The 27602-nt window shown below is 45.3% G+C and overlaps 1 protein-coding gene across 1 annotated transcript in view; it reads left to right on the forward strand.

Annotated features, from left to right (window-relative positions):
* Positions 1-592: 592 nt before the first annotated feature.
* SLC9A6 (solute carrier family 9 member A6) overlaps positions 593-27602 on the forward strand; it is a 77014-nt gene continuing 50004 nt past the window's right edge. The window contains exons 1-6 of the mRNA XM_049766652.1: positions 593-944; positions 14679-14878; positions 17392-17469; positions 17730-17806; positions 18276-18388; positions 23353-23458. Coding sequence (XP_049622609.1) covers positions 620-944; positions 14679-14878; positions 17392-17469; positions 17730-17806; positions 18276-18388; positions 23353-23458 — 899 coding nt within the window. The 5' untranslated portion in view covers positions 593-619. The remainder of the gene's footprint in view (positions 945-14678; positions 14879-17391; positions 17470-17729; positions 17807-18275; positions 18389-23352; positions 23459-27602) is intronic.

Genomic DNA, 27602 nt, shown 5'->3' on the forward strand with positions numbered 1-27602 from the left:
TTCTTTGCCACAATGATGGAATCTTTTTTTTTATCACACTGATAACTTTCTCTATGGGGATGACTTCTAACCGGGTAATCACATACAAAGGAATTGGAACATGCAGACACATGTGTAATCATACATAGCCTTTGCCTGTGAACACTTTCTTTCTCCTGGCATTCTGGGCCACACCCAATATCGCTCAGGGTTTACTCTTGGCTCTGCACTCAGGAGTGACTCCTGAATACATTTTAGGGGAAACCAACGGGATAGGTCGGGGATTGAACCTGGGTCCACCATAGGCAAGACAAGCGCCCTACCCATTGTACTATCTCTCGGGCCCCTGAGCACCTTCTCTTACTGACAACTACGCTGCTAGGGGCCCAGTGAGGCGAGAACAAGGAGAATGGGATTGCAATCAGAGGGATGGAGGACGCGGAAGGTGGGGCGGTGGGTTTAGCCTCGGGTGGGCGGTGGGTGGGCATCGCCGGGCGGGGCCGGGGCGCGCGGGTGGCGGCCCCTTTAAGGGCGGCGGCGGCGGCGCGTGAGGCCCCGCCCCTTTCCCGTGAGCCCCCGGGGCGTGGTGCGACCGCGGCGGCGGCGGCGGCGGGTGAGCCGGGGCCGGGCTGGGGGCGTCATGGCTCGGCGCGGCTGCTCGCGGGGTCCCCCTCGCCGCGGTGGCAGCCAGGGCGCCCAGTGGCGTGTGCTGCTGCGGCCGTGCTGGCTGCTGCTCGCCGTGGGCTTGTGCGGCTGGGTCGGGGCCGCGGACGGCGCCGGCGGGGCCGCGGGGGCCATGGACGAGGAGATCGTGTCGGAGAAGCAGGCGGAGGCGAGTCACCGGCAGGACAGCGCCAACCTGCTCATCTTCATCCTGCTGCTCACCCTCACCATCCTCACCATCTGGCTCTTCAAGCACCGCCGGGCCCGCTTCCTGCACGAGACCGGCCTGGCGATGATTTACGGCAAGTGCTCCCCGATCCCCCCCACCCACATCCCGTTGACTCCTGCCTGGGCACCCCCCCCCCCAATCCATCATCTCTGCCCGCTCCTGCTTTCTGGGCTTCTTCGCCGGACCCCCATCAGCTCATCGGCTCGGCTCCCCCTCGAATTCCTTCCATTTTCTGCCGTGCCCTCCTCCACCCCGTGATTCCCTGCCTGGCACCCCCCCCCCCCGTTTCTGTGGCCCGGCCTCGCCTCCTTTCCCCTCCTGAACGTCGCCTTTTTTTTTTTCTTCCTAGCTGCTCCACACCTTTCTCTCTCTCCCCCCCCCATCTCGGACCCCACCCCTTTTTCCTCCTCCCGCACCCCTCCCTCCTCTGATGCCCACCTACGGGCACCCCGAGCCTGGGTGGCAAAGGAACGGGTGCGGTGTCGCGGGTTGAACTCGGAGGCGGGGGATCTAGGGAGGAGAAGCCGTGCAAGCGCGATTGCTTTTTTTTTTTTCCTCCCCGGTGTCAGTGGTGTCAAGGGCCCCCGCAAGCAAAACGCTCCCCCATCGGAGTGTTCTTTGACCACCTGGAGCGCCCCCTGTCTCTTTGACTACGCATCGTCCTTCCTTCAGAGGAGGGTGAGGTGTGAACCGACGGCCTTTGCCGGAGCCCCTTGGAAACGGAAATCGAGCGCTGCCTCCCCCTCCACACCCCCTTGGGCTCCTGGCGGGTTTGTGGACGCGGATCCTGATTGATCTGACCTCGTGTTCCACGCGGTGGGATCCGCTTCCCTATGGATGACCCACCCCCGTAATTCAGGCACCTGGTGGGGCAGCACTGGGGAGATTTCAGACGCTTCCCAGCCTTCTGTTGTGCTCTGCCCTGATCAGGACAGTCAGAACCCCAAGTACACGCACTCTAGGAGGGGCTTGCCACTGGGCTGAAGGTTATGAACGGATAATGGAATCCAGGAATTCAGTTCTTGGGGCTTCGACTGCTTTCAGTTTCTTTTCACTTTACATTTTACAAGAATTGGGAAACAGGGTAGGGGGACAGGTGAGAAGGGTGGACCTAGGGGCACTTTGAACTGCCCTGATGCTTATTGGATTGCTGGTGACCCTGAAGGTCCAAGGACTAAAGACAGGAGGGGGGGTAGAAATCTCCCAGTCTGAGGAAAGTCAGGATTCTTTCCCAGGTAGAACAGACTTAAACAGATAAGCCACTTGGGCCTTATGTTCCACCCTGCCTGGGAGAAGCCACTTTGAAAAATAAAATCAAGACGATGACGCCTCTCAGGCACCTCACTGCACCTGTCTTTCGGAATAAAATGATTTCTGTCAGGAGCGTTGAGGGAAGGTGATTGGGTGTATCAGGAAAATGTTGTGAAGTCAAGCTTATTTTTCATTTCTGTGACAGTCAGTCAAATATTCAGCCTGTGTGTACATAACTCTGCTCTCTGGGATTCTTCATATTTACACATATGAGCATCTGAGGTATTTGCTTGCCTTCTCTTCTTTCTCTTCTTTTTATTTGGGGGGGGGTCACACCCGACAGTGCTCAGGGGTTTATTCGTAGCTCTATGCTCAGAAATCGCTCTTGGCAGGCTCAGGGAACCTTATGGAATGCCGGGATTCGAACCACTGTCCTTCTGCATGCAAGGCAAAATGCCTTACCTCCATGCTATCTCTCTGGCCCCCTCTTCTTCTCTTCTCTTCTCTTCTCTTCTCTTCTCTTCTCTTCTCTTCTCTTCTCTTCTCTTCTCTTCTCTTCTCTTCTCTTCTCTCTTCTCTTCTCTCTTCTGTTTCTTGGAAGAGGTATGTTTGATACGGTATTTGCAATGATCCTGAAGCTCCAATGGCCTCAGAGCTAGGAAATTTCCTCTTTAGATTAGTGGGTAATTTATATACTCTCCCTAGCAAATGTTTGCTAACCAGTCAACTATGTATGCCCGGAAATGCAAAGGGGTGAAGTGGCCCCTGACTGATATGGGGGACACAGGCCATTTTAATAATTAAAATAAACTTTTCTCCCTTGCTACCCCTTTAGGCCCAAGAATATTTATTTCATACACTCCTGAAGATAAGACATAGGTATGCAGATCCAGCACTGATAATAAATTAAAACATTGGTTTGGTTGATTTTTTTAAATTATTATTTGGATCCCCCAAGTGCTGCTCAGGAGGCCCTGGGTCCCTTCTGGCAGCAGTTCTTGGCCACATGGGCAGGGAGGGGTTCAATGTCAGGGCCCTTGAGGAGATGCTGAGAGGATCCTGTGGTTCAGGGGATTTCCTGGGTTACTTTGGCGGCGCTTGAGTGCCTGAGGGTTACTCTTGGGGGCAATGGGGTGCCAGGCATTAAACCACTTCAGCTGTGTACAGAGCTGGGAGAGGGAGGGAGAGAGAGAGAGAGAGGGAGAGAGAGCCCAACAGATGTCTTTTAAAAGAAATTTGTAAAAAGTGACAGGACCTGTCATTTAAGAAGCTGAGACTTAGTAAGGCATGACTTCATTTAGGCCAACCCTGGGGTTGCTACCTGACACCACAGGGTGCCTTGAATAGCCCCTGAGCTGCTGGGTATACCGACAGTTCCCCAAAAGTAAAGAACCTGGCGTGGTAACCAGAGGAACTGCTCCCAGATGCCTTTTTCCTGTATCTAGAGCGAGTGTGATGTGGTGATTGCAGAGGCAAGGCTTTGGGCCCAGATGTCTGCACTTCTTTTCTGGAAATGGCCAGCTAGTAAATTCTGTCAATTTTGTGGGACACTTGGCCTTCTCTGTGTATCTGTGATACTTTTTTCTTTTTATGAGCCTTCTAACATGGAAAACCTGTTCTTAGTTCTTAGATCTTGGACCGGATGATACACTTCCATCATGGTGTGCCAACCCCCACTTTTTAGTCAGACTCACATTTCAGTCACACCTGCCACCAGCTTCGTATGCTCTGACAAAGCCCTTCCCCATCTTAGGCTGTCATTTAGAAAGTGGAAGTTGTGATAATAGAATTATCGGAGGAAAAATGCCTTCAACATAGTACTTGACCTCTATAAATATGGCTATAGTGATAACTGTCTTTTTAAAGATAGTCTATTGAGGGAGAAGTTGAATTCTAAGGAGACTACCGGGTTTTTTTTAGAAAAAGAGAAAGGACTGGGGAGATGGCCTAGTGGGCAGAGCACATGCTTTGCAGAGGAGGATTTTGGGGTTTGATTCCTAGTATCACATGTTCCCCTAAGTACTCCCAGGAGTTGTCTCTGTGTATTCAGTGTAATTCTCTCACTCTCTCTGTCTCTGTCTCTCTCTCACATACACATACTTTCACACACACAGACACACAGACACAGATACACACACACACACACACACACACACACGCACACCCACCCTTGCCCTCTATTACAGGAAGTTGAGATAGTTCAAGGAGCTGAACACGTTCCTTTGCATGTAGGAATCCTAGATTCAGTTTTTCGTGGCCCTGTATGGGTCCCACACACAGTGACCACACAGGGTCACTGGGAGTGACCCCCAGGCACAGAGCTGGGAGTAGCCCCTAAGAACCATCAACTGTGACCCCCAAACCAAACAGGTGGGAGATGGGAGAGCAAGAGAGCACTAGAAGACATTCCAAAATGAAAAGGCAGTAAAATTTAGCCCCTGCCCCTGGGATGTACGTTTGGATGGCAGCTTTGAATGGCTCAGTTTGTGAGAGGCAAATTAAAAAGGGGATGGGTAACTGAGAGGGGTGCTAGAATATTTGCTTCTTGGCAATTAGAGCACTTTATGTTTTGTGACACCAGGGACGCAATCCTGGACCTTGCATATGTGAAGCATGCCTTTTACCACTCGGTTACACCCTGGGCCTTTTTTTTGTGGTGGGGCCAGGGACTACTCTTGGCTCTGTGCTCAGGCCACCCCTGGCAGAGCTGAGGGGCCAACTATATGCAGTAACACGGACCAAACCATGGTTAGCCACATGGCAAGCACTTATATTATCTCTCCTGCCCTGTTCATGTCTTGACACTGAAGTTAATAAAAAGTGATGGAGCCAGAGATGGAGAGGTCAGCAATCAAACGTGTGAAAATCTGGGTTCAATTCCTATGCACCTCAAAAAAAGAGAAAAATGGGGCTGGAGCAGTGTTGCTAGAGGTAAGGCATCTGTCTTGCAAGTTCTAGCCTAGGACAGACCACGGTACGATCCCCCAGCGTCCAATATAGTTCCCCCCAAGCCAGGAGCAATTTCTGAGTAACTGCTGAGCGTCAACAGGTATGGCCCCAAAACAAAAAAAAATAGATATATCAACACTAAGGTGTATATATATATGTATATATAACACTAAGTAGTTATCTTACATATCGATACATATGTGCATTTATCTACACATAGGTATATTCATATATTTGCCTTTTTATAGACATGTGTATATATTAGCACTAAATTCTGCCATCACTTTAGTCTTGTTGTGGGACAGTGCTAGGGATTAAACCCAGAACATCACACATTGTATGTCATTACACTCTACTGCTCAGCCACATTTCTGGCCCCCTACGGATTTGCCGTTACTTGGCATTCTTTAGCCTGTCCCCTTCCCTCCCTTTATTTTTATTTTATTTTAAATTATTTTTGCTTTTTGGGCCATACCCAGGGGTGCTCAGGTTACTCCTGGCTATGTGCTCAGAAATTGCTCCTGGCTTGGGGGACCATATGGGACTTGGAGGATTGAACCATGGTCCATCCTAGGTTATCCTGTACAAAGCAAGCACCCTACTGCTTGCGCCACCACTTCGGCCCCTCCCTCCCTTTATTTTTAAAATGTTGGGGCTTCCTATTCTGTGGTCCTGGGGATCAAGCCAGAGCTGCATGCACCACCAGCTCTGTAGGCCCTGTATGCTGATTCCGGACCAAGCCTGTTCTATTTGTGGGTGATGGAGTCTAACCCCCATATCCAGTTTGACAAGACGTAGATTGGGACTCTGTACTTTGATTGGGGGGTATCTAGTCCTGGATACTATCCTTTGCCTTTTATACACGCTCCTGTTTCATCATAACTCTTATGCTAATATACTACTTAAGATCTTTATTTTCCAGCTTGGCTTCTAGGAGAAAGGCCACTTCTTCTAGTGAGGTCCAGATGTCAGATGTGCTGGTCATTGTCATCATTTGGGGGGGGCACACCCAGTGATGCTCAGGGGTTACTCCTGGCTATGCACTCAGAAATTTCCCCAGGCTTGGGGGACCTTATGGGATGCCAGAGGATCGAACCATGGTTTGTCTAGGTTAGCATGTGCAAGGCAAATGCCCTACCGCCTGCACCACTGCTCTGGCCCCTGCGCCACTGCTCCGACCCCTCATTATCATTTTTATCTCCGAAGTCTGATTAGTTCCCCAAATCCTGGGTGAATTGCAATGTAAAAAATCTCCTTTCTCTTTGAGAATCTAGGATTTAAAAATGTTAAATTGCTGGTGCAGCTGACTTTAGACTGTGATATGGCCTAATAGCTCCAGCTACAAATACACTATCAAGGGCACCCACATATTTTGTTGGTTGGACTAGCTGCTTAAGAAGCTTAAAAGTGACTCAATCAGTAAAAACGGTAGGGATAGTTAACTAAGTATGAAAAGCAATCAGGCACAGCAGTGTCTTTACAGATGGTATACAAAACAAACAGTAGGGATAAAATACTTCTTTTGCAGTCTGAGACTTAGTGGATTCATCAGTAAACATTTGTCAAGCATGTCTGATGTCTGAGATAAGAGGGGAAAGGCAGGTATAAGATATCCTCCCTGTCCACAAAGCATTTAAAACCTGGTGATTTCCTAGGTAGTGTTTATTGAGCATTCGAGTATGTTCGAGTCAGGTGCCCTGCAAGTAAAATTCCTTTTAAATGTCATGTGAGGGGTCGGAGTGATAGCACAGCGGTAGGGGGGTTGTCTTGTATGCAGCCAACCCAGGACAGACCTGGTTGGATTCCTGTCATCCCATATGGTCCCCTGAGCCTGCCAGGAGCGATTTCTGAGTGCAGAGCCAGGAGTAATCCCTGAGCGCCACTGGGTGTGACCCAAAAAAACAAAACAGAACAAAACAAAAAAAAGCACCTCATGTGAGATGGGAGCCATTCACTTTTGAGCAAGATGGGATGCTGGGAGGTAAAATGACCCTTTAATATTATCATGATTCAAACTCACTCCATCTAATTCAAAAGCCTGCTTTGAATCCCCTAATCATATTGTCTAATGTTTAAGAGACAAAACATAATGTAACCCATAAGACAAAATTGTATTTCCATGTTAAGTCCTACCTATTTGAAAAGGTTAGTTCCATGAGAAATGGTCTCAACCTCAGAACTTGGCTGATCCAGAATTCATACACCGACCATCCCTTTCCACTCCTACCACAGAGTATGAGCCTTTGTGAGATGCGCTGCCAAGAGAAATAACATTTAAAGTTATAGGGCTGGAAGAGGGATTAAGGCACTTGCCATGCATTGAGTCAACCCCACTTTTTTTTTTTAGTTTTGGTTTTTGGGTCACACCCGGCAGTGCTCAGGGGTTACTCCTGGCTCTACGCTCAGAAATTTCCCCTTGCAGGCTTGGGACCATATCGGATGCAGGGATTCAAATCACTGTTCTTCTGCATGGAAGGCAAATGCCTTACCTCCATGCTATCTCGCCGGCCCTTCACCCCTACTTTAATCCCTGATATAGAGTCTTCCCAGGAGTTACCCCTGAACATGGTAAGCTCTGAGCATCACCAGTGGTGACTCTACCCCACCCCCCCCAATTGAAAACAAGACTAGCATTGAAGGACTTCCGGAAGTGGATTTTGAGGGAATGTTAGAAGAGACCAGAGATCTAAGTTCCCGGAGAAATTTGTGGTGAGGGAGAGTAAGGAGATGATGAGAAAACTATAAAGGCTTTGAAAATAGCCCCTCAAAAACTTAAATACTGGCTTTAATCACTTAATATCAGTGAGATCAGGCAGGTAAGGCACACACCTTCATTTTAATGCAATTTTATGTTTCTTGAGTACATGGGGTTTAACCCAGTGCTTCACAAATGTGAGGTGTATGCTCTAGCTTGGTCTAACCATGTACTGACTCAGACGAACAAGAAATGCCTGAAACTTGTACGGTAGGATCTGTTTCCTGAAAGTTGGGAGGCACAGTTACTTTATTATAGGCCAAAACAAGTATTGGGTCTAGGTTTGGGGAGAAAGGATTCCCTTAGAAAAGAGGCTTTAGGACCGGAGCGATAGTACAGTGACTAAGGCATTGGCTTTGCATGCAGCCGATCCAGATTCAATCCCCACCATCCTATATGGTCCCCCAGACTGCCAGGAGTAACTCTTGAGCACAGCCAGGTGTGGTTCAAAACCAAAAAAAAAAAAAAAAGCAAGTTTTGTTTTGTCAAGAGGGGAGTTAAAAGAAAGGATTCCTGTTGAAGTGAAGAGGGTTGGAGTTGAGGCACCTGAAATTAGATGATTTTTGGCCTATCTGGAAAATAGGCAGAAATTGAAGAAGAAAGGTTAGATAACTACCAAGACTTTGCTGAGCAGCAAAGATGATAAATACTTGGAAAACTAGAACCAGGGGTGAGAAAAAGCCTTGACATCTCTCATTGTTGAACTACTCCAGAGGTGCTCAGTGATCAGACCTGGATCCTTCTCTGGCTCTCTGAGCTACTGCCTGGCCCACGCCTTGACTTTTGGGGGATTTTATTGTATTTCTATTAGCTTTTAAGCTGGGATCTGCTTTTGTCAAGAAGTAGATGATAGATATTCCCATACTTTGAAATCTGTAGATATTTTTATGTAGTTTTGGCCATATCTAATATTCCACTGATGTTCCTTCTACATATTTTTTTACTCTTAGAATTTTCGTGATAAACAAGATGTGCTGAAATCCATTAGCAGAGCAATTTCTGCCTCTGTGAGATAAAGTGATGGAACCCTGGGTAATACCCAGTTCTTTATCTCAGGAATGTGGTGGGGGTAGTGGGATCTGGTTTGCGAAAGCTACTTCTTTATGGCTGGGTCTTTGTTGACTGTGACTGGCAGTAAAAAAAAATTTATATGATCATTGTTTTCTCTGCCTCATCTATGTCAGAAGATAAACGTTTCTGCCTTATGGCCTTTAACAAAGCTCTTTTCTCATCTATTTTCTTTTTGCTGAGAATGGATTTAACCCTATGGTTAGGATTTGACCTTTCACAGAATTCAGATTAGCTTGTTCTGTCCAACTTGAATTAAAAAATAATTCGAAGTTAGCTGGCGCCTGATATTATAACAAAAGAATTGTGATTTCTCTCCCCCGCCTCCAACATAAGTAATTATTTTCCTGACCGGTATTTTTTTTTTTTTTTGGTTTTTGGGCCACACCCTGTGACGCTCAGGGGTTACTCCTGGCTATGCGCTCAGAAGTTGCTCCTGGCTTCTTGGGGGACCATATGGGACGCCGGGGGATCGAACCGTGGTCCGTCCTAGGCTAGCGCAGGCAAGGCAGGCACCTTACCTCCAGCGCCACCGCCCGGCCCCCCTGACCGGTATTTTAACTGCCAAGGCATGCGTATCGAATTTGTTCAAGTGCTAAAGTCCTCATGAATGATGTTTAAGCACCAGATCTGATAGAGTGGAGCACATGGGTGTGGTTCCTTACACATGTGTTCTTGGCCACATGGAAAGGACTTATGCTTCTGTTACAAGTGTTTATAGTAGTGTAAAAAACTTATTATTCTTTTATGTCATTTTTTAAGGGGGATCAAAATCCAGTGGCGCTTAGGACTACTCCTTACTAAGCTCAGGTATTAACTATTGGTAGTCTTAGGGAATTGTATGTGGTGCCACGGAATAATGAACCAGGGTTAGCTGTGTGCAAGGCCAGCACTTTAATCCTCTCCTTGATTTCTCCCTCCGTTCGTCCCTCCCCCCCCCCTCGTTTTGGGGTCATAACAAGCTGTGCTCAGGGATCATTGCTGGTGACAAATTGGGTGACAGTTTCTGCTGGGAATTGAACCTGGACCAGCAGCATGCAAGGCTAGCACCATACCCACTGTACTATCGCTCCTGCCCCCTAACTTTCTCTTTTGGGGCCACACCCAGTGGTGTTCAGGGGTTACACTTGGTGCTTTGTTCAGGGATTCCTGTGGTGCTCGGGAGATCATATGGGATGCCCGGGATTGAACCCGGGTTGGCCACATGCAAGACCAACGTCCTACCCGCAGTGCTTTCGCTCAGGTCCTAGCTGCCTGATTGTTTGCCCTGTGCCACTCCTTGCACATAAGTTTAACAGGCCAACTTTTACTGAACCTCCTAAGTTGGAAAGACTTGTGAAGAAAGTGTCACAGGACTGGAGTGCATGCTTTGCATGCAGGAACCCCAGATTTCATCTCTGTCACATATGGTCCCCTGCGCAAGAAGCCACGAGTAGCCCTGAACATCACCAGGTATGCTCCCCTCCCCCAAATGAAAGAAAAAACAGGCAGAGCAACTATGCCCCTGGAGCCCCTCCCTGTTTGGTTCTGCTTATCAGCCATAGCTGATACCCAGCTGGCCCTTTTTGATTTTGTTATTTTTGGAAGTGACATATCTTCTGAGGCTACCCTTTTATTTACTTTAACTTTGAACCTTTGTTAAAAGTCAGTGCCATGATACTGTTTACCAGTTAATCATTGCTCTTCACTTCCAAACCTAATTAAGGCTCCGCCTGAGCTCAAGGCACTGAGCATGTGTTTTGCATGTGAGAGACCTGGATTCCAGTTATAGCACCACCTGATCCTGTAAGCCCCACTCCAGGAGCAACCCAGAGCACAGAGCTTGGGGTAGGCTCTGACCATCACCAGGCATGGGCCAATCCCCCACCAACAGTCCCAATAAACCACTCATTTGAAACCTGCCTAGAAAACAGTTCCTGTCTCCACACTTCTCAAAGCCAATCCCTGCTCATAGGCCTCATATCGGCACTTCCCTGCCCCATTGCTCCGTCTGCCCTTTTCTTCTGAAAGTTCCTTCTGACCTTGTTACCAAACCCAGTGGGCACTAACTGGTGCTGCTTTCCTCAGCTGGCTGTAGCATTTGTTCTTTTCCATAACTTTCTCCTCTTTCCTTCCTACTCTAGTGCCTTGCCCTCTTTGATGTTATCAGGCTTAGGCTTAGACTTACTCTTCTAAAACCCAGGGCTTGCTTCGGAAATTTTCTTCCCACTTGACTTGAGCTTTGTTTTTGTAAGGACTTGGAGGTGGGGGTTTTGGGTCACACTTACTCTGCTCAGCTTAAACCTGACTCTGTCAGTGTTCAAGGGATCACTCCTGGTAGTGCTTTGGGAACTCTACAGTGCTAGGGATCAAACTTGGACTGGTCACATGCCTGGCAGGTGCCTTAACCCTTGACCATCACTCTGGCCCCTCACCAGTCATTTGGCTACCAAGTGTATATGCACTGAAGCACCCGCTCTCCCTGCCTTTTGGAGCCCCAGTTCCCACATACTCACTAGGCCTGTGTCACCCAGACATCCAGCCCCGAACTGCATTTATTTCTCCATATCAGTGGGTATTTGGTCATGGAGTGGCCCTGCTCTCCACCTGGTTAATCAGGTCAGCTGACCCACCTCACCGCCAAGGCAGGTTAGGTTCCAGGAACTCTTCCACCTGCATTCCTGTTGGTCTACAAGTCACCAAATCCTTGTCAAAGATAATGCTTTCTTTTCGGCCCTGACTTTCTTGGACTGAGCCGGGTGGATATGCTTTACACCTGAATGACTGCAGCAACTTCTAGCTGGTTTTTGTGACCCCTCTCGCCTTGTGAAAAAGGAATCCGATGGCAAGTGCACCCTCCTCCCCAAACCCTCCAATTTCCTTTTGTTTTCAGAGGCAAGTCTGAAGTTCCTGCTCCCAGACCAGAGCAATAGTACCACGCTAAGGCATTTGCCTTGCATTCAGCCAACCCAGGACGGGCCCAGGTTTGATACCCAGTATCTTATATGGTCCCCTGAGCCTGCCAGGAGCAATTTCTGAGCGCAGAACCAGAAGTAACCCCTGAGTGCTGCCAGGTGTGGTCCCAAAACACAAGTAAATAATAAAAAGCTAAAATAAAAATAAAATTCTTTAAAAAAAGTTCCTGCTCCAACCTCAGCTCTGCCACAGGGAAGCTCCTTTTTTGCCTCTGGCTCTTCCTCCAATGGGTTCTGTTCCTCTATGGCCCTGTGCTGGACAATAGTCAGTTTGCACCCTCAGTGGGTGACTGATGCCTCTAGAAAGATTTCCTTATGTCCTTCCATTCCTTTTTTCCCTTTTTTTCTAGCCAGGAGTAACTCCTGAGCATCACCAGGTGTGGCCTCCCCCCCAAAAAAACGAAAAACAAAACAAAACAAAAGGCAACTAGTTATAATAAAAGTACCATACACAGAAAACTAAAATGAAAAGTGTGAAAGGCCAATCTGAGATAAAAGTCAAGACACTAAGCAGAGCCCCAGAGATAGCACAGAAGTAGGGCATTTGCCTTGCATGCATAAGGACGGTGCGGTCCCCCGAGCCTGCCACGAGTAGCCCCTGAGTGCTGCCGGGTGTGACCCAAAAAAAAACAAAACAAAAGACACTAAGCAGCAAACAATTATGACAGCACTGCTTTTGAACAGTGTGTCTGGGTGACTTTTTTGTTTGTTTTTGTTTTACAAGCGTATGTTGTTACATTTCATGTTCAAAACAAGTTTCTAAAAACTTCAATTTTCCATCTTGTATGTGAGGGAACAGATATAGCTCAAGAGGATAACTGATCCCCTTAGGACAAAGAACTACAGGTGGCAAAAGCAGGTTTTGAAACCCAAATGTCTATAAGCCTCAGTCCCTCTACTTCTTAATCTTGCTTAGAGACATCTTTCTGATTTTTTTTGGGGGGAAGCCACTTCCTGGCTTTGCACTCAAAGCATTTCTGTCAGATCTTGGGACCTGATGGGATTCCGGGGATCAAATCTGGGTTGGTCACATGCAAGGCAAGTGCTCTACCCATTGTACTATCGCTCAGTTCCCTCACTTTCTGTTTTATATAAGCCTTTATAGACTAAAATAGCACATTCTAGGTGCTTATTCAGTCAAAGTGGATTGAGCGTTCCTTAAAGAGGAACCCTGTCTGCATCTCAGAGCTCTAGGGGCCTGCTTATGGTACTACTCCCACATGTACAGGACAGGAGTGGCGTGAACAGAGACAGGCAGGCAAAATGGGACAGTGGCAGCTTGGAGTTGGAATTCAGTTTGCTGTTCAGGTACAGCTGTAGAATGGAGTATATTAGATCCTAGAAAGGAAGCTGAAATTCCATGCCATAGTGTTGATAAAGCCTTGTAAATGTTATGCTAAGTGAAAGAAATCAGACACAAAAGGCCAATATTGTAGGATTCTGTTTCTATGGAATGTCCGGAATGGGCAGATCAGTATCAGGGTTGGGAGTTGAAATGGCAGAATGGAGAGTGAGTCCCAGTAGCATGCTGTTTCATTTTGGAGCAATTAAAATGTTGAGAGAGAGAGAAACAGAGAGGGGAGAGAAAGGAGAGAGGGAGTGAGGAAGAGAGAGAGAGAGGGAGAGAGGGACAGAGAGGGAGAGAGAGAGCTCACTAGAGCTCTTACACGTGCATTTTCGAGGCCCAGGTTTGATCCCTGGTATCACATGGTCCCAGCTTGTGGTCCACAAACTGTTTTGAAATTCTCTAATGGTGGTCAGTGTACAGCTTTGCAAATATATAATAAAAAGTTGCTGAATTTTATGGTTTAAAAGGGTGAAGTGTATGGTGTATATATATTATATTTCTAAAGTAGTTATTAACATGTTTCATAACACAGATTTATAGTGCCTATAACATTGTGCATATTTATGTATCAGTATGGTGCAGCAGGTATAAACTAAGTAGTGCTCACTGATATCAGAGGGCCCTGTTCATGGTTTCTGTTTTACTTTTGAAGCAGATACATATTTCAGACTCTGACCTTTTAGTAGTAGAAATCAGTCTACACATCTTAGTGACTTCCCTCTTGTTAAATGTGGAGTATTTGGTTAGCCAGTGCTGCTTTAGGAATCAGTTGAGAAAGGGGTCGATGAATGGAAGTAAGATAATATTTTTAAAAAATGAATCAAATTTAACTTTTAGAGAAGGGTAATTCCCCCGTGGTGCTCATATAGCCTAAAGGAGAGTCTTGGTTAATTGAGCCTACAGTTCTGTGTGGGGGTGTGAGGGTGAGATACTGGGAATTAATCATGTCCCCCATTGGTGCTCAGGGCCCCTCCAAGATGACACTTGGTAGTGCTCTGGGCACTATGCCAGCTAGGGCCTGTACTATCACACCCCTAACATGATGGCACTGTCAGGTTGGGACTTCTGAAATCTCTTTCTGGCCAGTTGAAGGTATTTCTTCATTTTTGATCCCTTCAGGGTAGCAAATAGGCTGCTGGGGATTGAACCCAGGTCAGCCATGGCCAAGGTAAGTGTTCTACCCATTGTACTGTTAGTCTGGCTCAATAATTTATATATTGGTCTAGAAATGCTCTATGTGCCCCTTCTCGGGAATGCTCTTCCCTCCTGACCCACTGGATTATATGAACATTGGGTGAAATCAGATTAGTGAATTTAGTAATGCTTTAAGAGGTAACTGCTTTTGGTCTAAAAATCTATTCTGAACCATATGGGACTGACAGGATCATTTCTGGTCTCCACTCAGGAGAGTGTGTTGAGGGGAGGGGCCTACAGAATAAGCAATTTCATAATTTCCTTATGTTGTTCTCTTCTTGTTTTCAGGACTTTTGGTGGGCCTTGTGCTTCGATATGGCATTCATGTCCCAAGTGATGTAAATAATGTGACCCTGAGCTGTGAGATAGAGTCCAGCCCAACTACCTTATTGGTGAATGTTAGTGGAAAATTTTATGAGTATATGCTGAAAGGAGAGATTAGTTCCCATGAACTCAATAATGTTCAGGACAATGAAATGCTCAGAAAGGTAAGTTCTTAGTTGAAGGGGCTCTTTGGACATTTTAAGTGTTTAACTGGAGCAAAGTGATTCAGGAAAAATAAATCATGAACTTTTCATGAGCTTTGAAGGAATTGTATGTGGGATTAATGAAGCAGAGGAAGAGCTCCAAGCAAGCCCTTGTCACAGGAGAGAGGTTTCCAGCTGTGGGGAAAAGGGAGGGGAACCCATAGGACTGCAGGAGTCCCCAAGAACTGTCCTGGAGCAATGCCAGAGCCTTGTGATGACATAGGTGAGGGGGTCACAGACCTCTGGAGAGGTGGGGAGCTCTGTTCCTAAAACATTGTTGGTAAACCAGTATTATATCAGGTCCCCAAAAATCAGCCCTTTAAAGCAAAGTAGAAACCTCAATGTCTAACCATTCTAATGTAATGTGAAGGAAATAAATTTTGTTTGTTTGTTTTGGGCCACATCCAGTGACACTCAGGGGTTCCTCTTGGTTATGCACTCAGAAATCGTCCCTGGCTTGGGAGACCATATAGACACGGGGTGATCAAACCTCGGTCCGTCCTAGGTTAACGTGTGCAAGGCAAATGCCCTACCACCTGCACTACCACTTCAGCCCCGGAAATAATTATTCTTGACATCTTTTTTCTGGGTGCGTGGTACTTGACAGGTCATGTTGTAAACCAAATTGAAGCCAGGGCTCCTGTTTGTGCTCCAGCCTTTTGTGCTCCTGAGCATTCTCTCGGGTCCTCTGTGCCTTTCCTGAATGAAGCTCAAGGACAATAGCCCATGGCATTTTATTCTGTGGTTCTGTTCAAAACATGGAGGCTTAGGGCTGGAGTGATAGCACAGCAGGTAGGGCATTTGCCTTGCATGCAGCTGACCTGGTACTGACCCAGGTTTGATCCCTTACATCCCATATGGTCCCTCAAGCCTTCCAGGAACGATTTCTGAATGCAGAGCCAGGTGTACCCTGAGTGCCACTGGGTATGACCCCAAAACAAAACAAAAGAAAAAACCTGGAGGCCCCCCAGTAGTGAGTCATATGGATGCATAAGCATTTCTTTCCTTCTCAGATGGTCATTAAGATTTTCGAGGTTCTGCAACATCATAATTCTTTGCTAATGCTGATGATCTTCCATTAGGATTTCTTTACTGTAGATCAGGGGTCTCAAACTCGCAGCCTGTGGGCCATTTGTGGCCCTTCCTACAACATTTTGTGGCCCACGGCCGGCTTTCAAATATCGCATTATTCGCGATTATTTGCTTACCGAATAATCGCAATAAAAATCACATTAGTAAGAAAAAAATCACATTAAACATTCGCATACCTTGAGCAGTTTTGTTTGGGGTATGCAGATGTTTAATGTGATTTTTTGCAATTTTTTTTCTTACTAATGCGATTGTTTATTGCAAATATTCGGTAAGTGAAATCCTTTATGCGACCCTGCCTCACCCCAACTTTGCCTCCTGCGGCCCCCAGGTAAATTGAGTTTGAGACCCCTGCTGTAGATCATCAAGACTTTTCTGGCCTTGATAGTTCAAGAGACTGAGCATAATTTATTCTTTTCTTGGAGTCATAGTTTCACACAATCTTATGGGCTGAGTATTTTGATTGTGCTAGGCTATGCATGAAGCTTTTACGTAGGAGCTGGTAATGGATTTTCTCAGATATTTACCGAGCTGCTCTGTCCTGTCGCTTTCATAGTTTTCTAACAGTAAGCTTCATGGGGTCTCCTGTGGCTCAGACCTCGCTGTCTGCCCACCCTTGGCCTCTTGGCATCTATCTTTCTACATTGACTAGCTCAGGTTTAGACAGCATCTTGATTGTGTTTCTATTTATCTTCCTGCTTTTTTAAAAAATGCCGTCCAAACTGTAAGTGTATTTTGCAGCAGGAGCCCTGGGAAAATCCACTTTAGGAAGAGTCCTAGTCTGCTTTAGCATGGATCTGTGTGTAGATTCTTTGTGGGCATGTCAGATCCTACTGCAACCTTATAAACAAAACAGGGCATCTGCACAAGTGGACCAAATGGGTCGTAAAAGAACAGGCCATCTGATAATATTAGGTGTTTTAAGCAGTGTCATGTTTGAGTTATCTCCTATATTTTGGCTTTTATGTCATAGTATTTTTTACAGTGGGGATTTTGGGTCACATCTGGTGATGCTTGGGAGATATTCTTGGCTGTGTGCTTTGGACTAGTTCTGGTGGTGCCTAGGGAGCCAAGTGGTGCCATACACTTGGGTCAGCCACATTGTAAGACAAGTACCTTATCCCCTATCCTCTCTTCAATCCCAGTGCCATGTCATTTTAACCCACTTTCTGCAGGAATGACTTAATTGATTTTTCCAATTAACTCCTTGTCTTTTGATTGAGAAATGGAATATCACTATCTCATATCAACTATTTTTTAGTCACCACAGTAATAGTTTTGCCTTGTGCCCATTGTTTATCAGTTAATCACTTTCTTGTTGGTAATTGCATTATGTAATGGGAGGAATGCAGGGAAATCATCTAAGTGAAGGCTTTATTTTACAGGTTACTTTTGATCCCGAAGTATTTTTCAACATATTACTTCCTCCAATCATATTTTATGCAGGATATAGTCTGAAAAGGGTAAGTGCTTTTTCTCTTTCATGTACTTGGAACTGTCTTGACACTTTAGGAACAGGCTGTTCTTTCCTGGTTGCCTTCCATTCTCCCCTTTATTTTAAATGCAGTTATTTTGCCTGTAGAAAAATTACCTTATTTTCTTAATGAATAATGTATTTAATATTAGCATAGCAGCCTGGAATAGGCAGATTTTATGTTTCCAAAGAATTGGTGAGTATTCTAATACAATGTCACCTTTTTTGTGTTTTTTTTTCTTTTGTCAGAGACATTTCTTTCGAAACCTTGGGTCTATCCTAGCATATGCTTTTCTTGGAACAGCAATTTCTTGTTTTGTAATTGGGTGAGTACATAAAACTTCAAACTCTCTTTATATAATGTTTCAATGATGCATATTTGATTAATGCTGAATAGTATTCTTGAGAGTGGGTAGGGACTTTGGGGTGTAAAATGTATTCATCTAGACAACAAATTGAAATGTTTTAAGGCCTAAGTAGTACCATATTTAAACTTAAAAGAGTTCTGCAGTACCATACATCTTCTTTGTTGTTTGTTTGTTTGTTTTGTTTTTTGGGCCACACCTGGCGTTGCTCAGGGGTTACTCCTGGCTCTGCGTTCAGGGATCACTCCTGTTCGGGGGACCATATGGGATGCTGGGGATCGAACCCGGGTCGGCTGCATGCAAGGCAAGCGCCCTCTCCGCTGTGCTATCTCTCCAGCTCTGTACATCCATATTCATATTTTTACTTTCTTTTAATTCCCTTTAACAGTTAATGTTTTTTCCCTAAAGTAGAAATCTGTTTCTTGAACAGGTCAATAATGTATGGCTGTGTGACGCTGATGAAAGTGACTGGGCAACTTGCTGGAGATTTTTATTTCACAGATTGCCTGCTCTTCGGTGCCATCGTTTCTGCCACTGACCCAGGTATGTTTTACATAAACATGGCGCTCAAATACTTACTGGACAGTAACTTTGTGTGTGTGATTGGTTTTGATTTTGTGGCCACATCGTTCAGTGCTCAGAGGCTACTTCTCTCACAGTGCTCAGGGAACCATGTAAACACAAGGCTTGAATTTAGGCCTCCTGAGTACAAAGCCTGTGCTTTAGCCCCTAATGCCCTCTCCTAGATGCCTTATTCAGCAGTCCTTAGTCCTCAAAAGACTTTTTGGTGAAGTGTATGGTTCCTGGTGAAATACTGTCCTTGATACTATATTTTCCAGTTGCCTATTTATGGTTCCTTTGGCTCAAACTTTTCACAGTAATCTTTTTCTTTTACTTTATTATAGTAGCTTGTTATTGGTTCTCAGTTTGTTGCTGCTTAAATAAAGGGTGTGAAGTATTTTTCTTTGCACTCAAGAGTTACTCCTGGCAGCCTGGTGTTCGGGGAGAGCATATGGGATGCCGGGGATTAAACCTGGGGTAGCTGCATGCAAAGCAAATGCCCTACTTGTTATGCTATCGCTCTGGCCCAGGTGTGAGGTATTTTCTTTACATTTCCTGTTTGTCTCTAACCACTGTGAATAGTGACAGAAGATGAACTAGTTAAATGGCTACTTTAATTCTTGCTTTCAAGTTTTTGGAAAACCAGACCCCTAAAACCTCCTTATTTTCGGCTCTCTACATGTAAAAGTAAGAGAATATGTTTACAAGAATCTACTTATTTATTTTTGGGCTTGGGGCCATATCCAGTAGTGCTCAGAGCTTATCTTGGCTCTGTGCTCAGGGGTCATCCCTGGAAGTATTCAGGGACCATATATTGTGCCAGGGATTAAACATGGGTCTGCCACATGCAAGCAAGCACCTTAATCCCTGTACTATCTCTTGAGTCCCAAGCTAATGATTTACAGAGCTCAATGTGCTGTTGCTGTAAGTGGGATCTCCCCACATATTTGGAGTTAAGCTAATAAGAGTAAGAATGGTCAAAGGCCTTTGTTTTCTTGCCCAACATATGAGCACTACAAGTATGATTTGGAGCCATTGGTGGGCTTTAATTACATTAAGAATTGTGTGAATAGAATTGACATCATTATAAAATGGTTTCTTTTTTAAATTTTGGATTTTGGGTCACATCCAGCAGTATTCAGGGTTTACTTCTGGCTCTGTGATCAGGATCATTTCTAGAGGGGCTTAGGGAATGATGGGAACCATGTATGGTACCTGGGATAGAACCCAGGTCAATTGCATGCTAGATAGGATCTTCTGTCCTATCTCTCCATGCCCTGGGGATTTGGGGGGAGGGTAATTTTTGGTAAGGGTGACAGCTAATGGTTGAAATGGATTACTCCTGGCTCTGTGCTCAGTTATCATTCCTGATGGGGCTTGGGGACCATATGGAACATGGACTGAAGTTTTAGAAATTAAGAATAGAAATTCTCTTGGGGTCAGAGCAGGTAGAATGCTTGCCTTGCATGCGGCTGACCCAAGTTCAGTCCCCAGCACCACTCCAGATTATATGTCCCCAAAGGCCACCAGGAGTGATCTCTGAGTACAAGGCCAGGAATGTGGCCCCCGACCCAAACAAAGCAAAACGAATGGAAGTTCTCTTTGACTAGGCTCTTGGCCTTGGTAGAAGTTTGTTTCCTTTTTGCCTTCTGACCTTGCAAGCTAGTCCTGTTCTTTCATTGTCCTCACCCAACACAAGCAAAAGTTGACTCCTAAAGTTCTGTGTGAATTCTTTTGTTCACTCTGATAATAAGGGCCTCTGTGAGATATAGGAGAATGTCATATACTGTATAGAGGTTATTTTATTTTCATTTGTGGGAAGGATTGGTCCCCACATAGAGGTGTGGGAGAGGGGACTTATTCTTGGCTCTTTACTGGGGGCTGGGTCTTTCTTGATGGTTCTTGGGGGACCTTGTGGAGCCAAGGATTGAACCTGGGTCAGCTGCTTGGAAGGCAGACAGGCTCCTTAGCATCCATACTAACACACCCACCCTAGGAGAGATGGTTTGAAAAGAATGGAAGTTATTTGCTAGAGGTGTTTGTGTGGTTTTACTTTCAAACAAAATCCTCCTACTTCCTCCCAATAATGGAGCTTGTAGCTTCTCCTGTGGCCACTGTGCAGCTAGCATGGTTGTTGCAAGAAGCCACTGGTCTGTTTTCCAAGCCCTCATCTTAGACGCAAGTTCCTTGGCTTCGCAAAATCCCCTGTGAAATCCGAAGTTAATCTAACCCTCTGGTTTGGCTTGGGAGAAAATTGCCCAACTGGCTCAAGTCAAACAAGTACAACTCTTGCTGCTCTCAAGTGAGACAGCAGTTTCTATTCCTAGTCATCTAGGCATTTGCCTGGCGCTCTTATTCTATAATTGCTCACTTAGGAGAACCCTTCAGCATACGTTAGTTCTCTTCAAGTGTCTGTAGCATTATTTCCACCCACTTTTGCTCCCTTTTATGAGTTTTTGTCTCAGTAGTATTTCAAATCAACTGCTTTTGCCATTGAAACATTATATATATTTTTTGGTTTTTGGGTCACACCCTGCAGCACTCAGGGGTTACCACTGGCTCTATGCCCAGAAATTGCTCCTGGCAGGGTCAGGGGACCATATGGGATGCTGGGATTTGAACCACTGACCTTATGATTGCAAGGCAAACACCCTACCTCCATGCTATCTCTCCAGTCAGAAATGTTATATATCTTGAGCTTTATTTTGTATTGTGTTTTGGGGTTCCCAGTGGTGCTGGGGCCACCATGGCTATGTCCTGCTGTGCCCAGGAGTCAGGCAGTACCGGAGATGCATCCTAGGACCCTTGACATGATAGACATGTGTGCTAGCCCTTTGACCTATCTTTCTGGGCACTGTGTCTAGAAAATTCCAAGTTTCCTAGATTTGGCCTTGCCATTTTAAGAGTCTCTGTCCATCTCCAGTTGTGAGGGTCTTTCATGTGCTAAAAGTTGTATGTGACTCAGCAATTAAAGTTTATAAATGCAACTTTTTCTCTTTATTTTAATGCTGGGGCCACAATCAGTGGTGCTCAGGGCTTACCCTGAGCAAGGCAAGTGCCCTACCTGTTGTACCATCACTCTGTCCATAAATGCAACTTAAATCTTACCTGATTTTCCAAGAATTGTCATAAAATGATTTAAGAGGAGTCTCTGGGAGATCAGAGAGATAGAGAAATAGTACAGGGGATTGGGAGTTTTCCTGTCTAGGGTCAACCCAGATTCAATCCCCAGTACCCCATATGGTATCTTGAGCTTCCAAGAGTGATCCCTGACCTCAGAGTCTGAAGTAACCCCTGACAACTGCTGGTATGCCCACAAAAAGCCAACATGTAAACATAAAAATGAGTTGTATTTTGGGGGGGTATTGGGATATACCTAGTAAAGCTCAGGGTCTATTTCTGGCTCTGTGTTTAAGAAAGATCCTTGGCAGTGCCAAGGATCAGTGAACCTTATGTGATTCTGGGGATTCAAACCATCGTTACTACATGCGAGGCTACTAATACCTCCTGTACTATTTCTCTGGCCTTAATGTTTTGGGGTTTTTTGCCCTCTTCTTCCCGTTTTGGGATTTTTAACCACAGCTATAATAGCCTGATAGTTGGCTTTTTATGGTTTCGATAATTCTGCTCATAAACTTTATCCCAACTAAAAACCAAACTTAGGTCATCATTTTCTGCTATCTTTGCAGGAAACTGCTAAACTGTGGTCTGATTAAAGTTTGCAAGGTAAATTGAAGTGAGTTGTAAAGCTTTAAATAAAAGTGACATTTGCAATGGAAAAGGCTTTTTCATAATACTTTTCATGAAAGGTTAATACTCTGTAAGAAATTGTTAGTATAGGGGCTAGAGCAGTAGCACAGTGGGTAGGGTGTTTGCCTTGCACACGGTTAACCTGGATTCAATCCCTGCCATCCGTATGGTTCCCCTAGCCTGCCAGGAGTAATTTCTGAGCACAGAGCCAGGAGTAGCCCCTGAGCACTGCTGGACATGACCCCAAAGCCAAAAAAAGAGAAGGAAGGAGGGAGGGACGGAGAGAGGGAGGAAAGGAAAGAGATAGTACAGTGCATAGAGTAGTTTCCGTGCATGCTACTCATCTGGATTTGATCCCCAGCATCCTATATAGTCCCCTGAGCCCTGCCAGGAGTATGCCCTGAGCACTGTTAAGTGTGACCAAAAATGAAAAAAATTGTTAATATACTCTTTCTCGAATAGAAAATATATGAGATAAAATGACTAGCATTGGGGTCGGAGAGATAGCACAGTAGTAGGGTGTTTGCCTGGCATGCGCCCGACCCAGGACTGACCTGGGTTCGATTCTCGGCATCTCATATGGTCCCCCAAGCTTGCCAGGAGCGATTTCTGAGCACAGAGCCAGGAGTAACCCCTGAGCACGGTTGGGTGTGGCCCAAAAACCAAAGAAAAAGATTAAAGGGCAGGAGAGATAGCATGGAGGTAAGGCGTTTGCCTTTCATGGAGAAGGACGGTGTTTTGAATCACAGCATCCCATGTGGTCTCCGGTGCCTGCCAGGAGCGATTTCTGAGCATAGAGCCAGGAGTGACTCCTGAGAGCTGCTGGGTGTGACCCCAAAACCAAAAACAACAACAACAGCAAAACAAAAAACAAACAAAAAAAAACCAAAGAAAATGATTACTTGCATTTGCATGAAGAATGGAGAGCAGCTCAGTCCTTTAAAGGTATTTTCATTTGTTTTAAGGGAGAGAAAGGAGATCTTACAGGTACATAAGGAAAAGGGAAAAATAACTGGTGACAAAATGACTGAACCCCTGGGGTTGTAAAATTACTGAATCTTGACTGTAATAAGAGCATGTTTATTCAGATTCTATTATAAGATGTAGAAATTCATTTCTAACTAGTGGTTTACTGCAGAGTGCAGTATGTTACCATTGTCATGTCTAAATATTCCTCCACTTTTTCTCCTGGCTAGTGACTGTTCTTGCCATATTCCACGAGCTCCAAGTTGATGTTGAACTCTATGCACTGCTCTTTGGTGAGAGTGTCCTCAATGATGCTGTTGCCATAGTCCTGTCATCGTAAGTGTTTTGCTTTCTTTGCATATTTATTGAATGTTGGAACCCCAGGGCCCAAAAGCCACTTACTGAACTGGATGCATAAGGAATATCTGCATATCTGCATGAGAAATGGGAAGATTTGACTGAAGCATTGTTTTCCTCATGAGGAAATACAAATTTCTAAGTAACTTGGAAACTCAAGGAAGCCGAAGGAAGGCAACAGTGCAAGTGCAGCTACAGACCAACATCTTGGGATAGTGACTCTCCTTTTTCTCCTTTTTGTTTTGAGTTCACTTCTGACAGTTTTCAGTGGTGATTCCCATCTCGAGGCTCAGGGTTTGCCCCTAGTGATGCTTGGGAGGCCCAGTACTGATCAAACCTGGGCCTTCTGCCTGCAAAACGTGTCCTCAACCTGGTGAGCTGCTTTCCTCACCTCTAGGACTGGGGTGTTTAACTGGGATCCAGATTGGTGTCAGTCTGCAGAAATTTCTTCCTGGTCTGCAGAAAAAGTTATTGCTACTCCACAGCATGGTTCCCCCCCCCAGAAAGCATGCTTTTTATTTAGATATCATATTCTATTGACGAAGTAAAATAGGGCCTGGAGAGAGCACAGAGGTTAAGGGAACTTGCCTTACAATTTGATCCCGGCTTGATAATCTGGTTGGTACCCCATGGTCTCTTGAATACCACTGGGAGTGACCCCAAACATTGCTGGGTGTGGCACAAACTTTCCTTTCCCTGAACAATACATATGGTTTTATTAAAATGATGGTTTTGGGGCCGGAGAGATAGCTCAGCGGTGTTTGCCTTGCAAGCAGTCGACTCAGGATGCTGGGATTCGAACCACTGTTCTGCATGAAAGCCTTACCTCCATGCTATCTCTCTGGCCCCGGCAGAAGCTATTTCTGAGCAGATAGCCAGGAGTAATCCCTCAGTGCCTCCGGGTGTGGCCCCCAAAAAACAAACAAACAAACAAATGATGGTTTTATTCCAATCTTACCCAGTCAAGAATTCTATCTCCTTGTTTTTCATGCAGAAGGTCATTGGCTCGAATCCCAGCATCCCATATGGTCCCCCGCACCTGCCAGGAGCGATTTCTGAGTGTAGAGCCAGGAGTAACCCCTGAGCGCTGCCGAGTGTGACCCCAAAACCAAAAATACCAAAAAGAATTTTATCTCCTCCACTGGTCATCACTGTAAGAAGGCGGAAGTGCTTTCTCCCAGGACATGCTCTTTTACTCTTGTTCTGTATGCATGCCATTTTGTCTCTGGTTTTGATGTTTGATTTGGGGGATATACCAGGTGGTATTCAGGGGCTATTCCTGGCTCTGTGCTTGGGGGTTACCAAGTGATTCTGGGGATTAAGCATGTACCTCCCATATTCAAAGCCATGTGCTCAGTCCCTTGAACTCTCTCTCTGCTTCTATGACTGTTACTATTTTTATAATTGTGATTATACAGTATGTATTATTATTTTTTTTCGGGCCACACCCGTTTGATGCTCAGGGGCTACTCCTGGCTAAGCGCTCAGGAATTGCCCCTGGCTTGGGGGGACCATATGGGATGCCGGGGAATCGAACCGTGGTCCTTCCTTGGCTAGCGCTTGCAAGGCAGACACCTTACCTCTAGCGCCACCTCGCCGGCCCCATGTATTATTCTTTTATTGCTTTGACATAATGTGAATGTTTTACTTCCTAACTAAATTAGTTTTTTTATTTTGTTTTTGGGCCACACCCATTGGTGCTTGGGGGTTATACCTGGTAGGGCTTGGGGGACCATATGGGATGCTGGGGTTCAAACCCAGGTTGGCCACATGCAAGGCAAACTCCCTACCTGTGTGGTATCTCTCTGGCCCCTAAATTTGATTTTTCAATTTGATAATGTATTGGCCAGATTCAAATGTCAAAAATATATGGAAAGTTTCATGCTGAAGTCTGGATATACTCTTTCTGATGCCCTCATCTGCCTATTTCCCAGCTGGCTATAGGTAACCTTTTGTAGTGTTTTTTTCTGGTAGAATAGATCATAATGGGGTCTCTATACTTTATCACAGAGCCACACACTACCCTTTTATTAGTTTCTTTTCATTTGCCAGTTTGGGGGGAGTCACAAACCCAGCAATGCCAGGCTACCATGCAGTGTGGGGATTGAACTCAGACCTGAGTGCAAAGCCTGTTCCCAGTCCTTTGAGCCAGTCCCCCAACACTGTTGGTTTCTTTTGTGTCAGAAAGCAGTACTTGCCTCTTGTTTCTGATTTTAAAAGCAGCACACTCTATGTATTGTATACTTAGCTTTTTCTCACTCATAGAACTGATCTCTGGAGATCTTTCATATCAAATTTTTTGCTCATTTTTGAGAGCCGTGTAGTGTTCTAAGAACTGTCCTAGAAACTATGCTATATTCTGTTTATTCTAGGACTGGAAACAGAAAGGGTTTTCAGTTCTTGGCTTGCCCAAGTAATACTCCAGTGATTAACCTTGAACTTACCTGCTTTATTTGGGCAAAGAGATTTTGGTAGGATAAATTCTCAGATGTGAGATTAGTGGGTGAGAGGGTAAGTGTATTTGTAATTTTGCTGGACGTTGCTAAGTTGCCCAAAAGGATCATACCATTTTGCACTTTAACCATTAAGTTCTGGGAGTGTCTATCTCCTCATATTTGCCACTATGTTGATTGAGAAATACCTAGTTGTTGTTTAATTTGTATTTGCTCATTTAACATAATCATTTCAGTCATTTTGTGAGGAAATGTACCACACCCAGCACTGCTCTAGGTCTACTCCTGGCCTTGTACTGGGATGATTGTGGGGTGTCAAGGATCAAACCAAGGCCAGCTGCATGTAAAACATGCATCATAATCCCTGTACTATATTGCTCCAGCCCTCAGAAATTTTTACAAACTTTTGTAAATGTTAGGATAAATTCATTTTGGCTTGGGACCACACCTAGCAGTGCTCAGGACTTACTCTTGACTCAGGGATTACTTCTAGTGGGGTTTTGGTAATTAATATACATATTAATTATTAGTAGATGGTGTTTATAGGTGAAAGAATGGGTCTGAACTTCTAAGGAACTCAGTCCAACTAGGAAAATACCTAACCCTACAGACAATTGCTTTTACTCCATTCCAGAATTTTCTGTATGAGAAATAAAAGCCCTTTACATTCCTCTTCATTCTTATCTCTTTTAATTTCCACTCTATTAACTAGTCACAATTCTAGTTTCCATGGCTTGGTTGCATCCCATGGCCTTACAGCCAAGTGAAAAATAACCTGTTATGACCGGTAATACATTTTTTCAATAAGCAAGAGGGAATTTTTTTTGGTGCTACACTCAGCTGTGCTCTCAGAGCTTACCCTTGACTCTGTGCTCCAGTATCACTCCTTGCAGACTCCAGGGACCATTTGTTTTTTGTTTTGTTTTGTTTTGTTTTTGTTTGTTTGTTTGTTTTTGGTTTTTGGGTCACACCCGGCAGTACTCAGGGGTTACTCCTGGCTGTCTGCTCAGAAATAGCTCCTGCCAGGCACGGGGGACCATATGGGACACCGGGATTTGAACCAACCACCTTTGGTCTTGGATGGGCTGCTTGCAAGGCAAACGCCGCTGTGCTATCTCTCTGGGCCCTCCAGGGACCATTTGTAATGGCAGGGATTGATCCTGGCTCAGCAGTATACAAAAGTGCCCTCCCTGCTGTACTTTCTCCAACTAAAGAGGGAAAATATTTTATTGAGTACAGTTTAAGTAAACTCCATCCGCTGTCAGATTTATTGACAGATATTTTTGGCAGCTAAGTTCTATTTCCTGTCAGATTTATTGACAGATTTTTGGCAGCTGTCTATAACTAGTAGATATTTAGGAAATAAAGCATAAGGCTGGACATATAGTACAGTTGTAAGCCACTTGCATGGCAGACAAATGACCCAGGTTTATCCCTGGCACAAGGTATAGTCCCTTCAGTACTATAAGGGGTCTGTCCTGAGCATAGCCAGAAATATCCCTGAGTACCTCTGGGTGTGGCCCAATCTTTTCCCATCTGAAATAAAGACAGCATAGACCCAGAATTGTTTTTTGGGGGGTTACACCCGGCGGTGCTCAGGGATTACTCCTGGCTCTGTACTCAGAAATCGCTCCATATGGGATGCCAGGGTTCGAACTGCTGCCCTTCCT

Source organism: Suncus etruscus, chromosome X (assembly GCF_024139225.1).
Source record: "Suncus etruscus isolate mSunEtr1 chromosome X, mSunEtr1.pri.cur, whole genome shotgun sequence".
In the NCBI taxonomy this organism is placed as follows: domain Eukaryota; kingdom Metazoa; phylum Chordata; class Mammalia; order Eulipotyphla; family Soricidae; genus Suncus; species Suncus etruscus.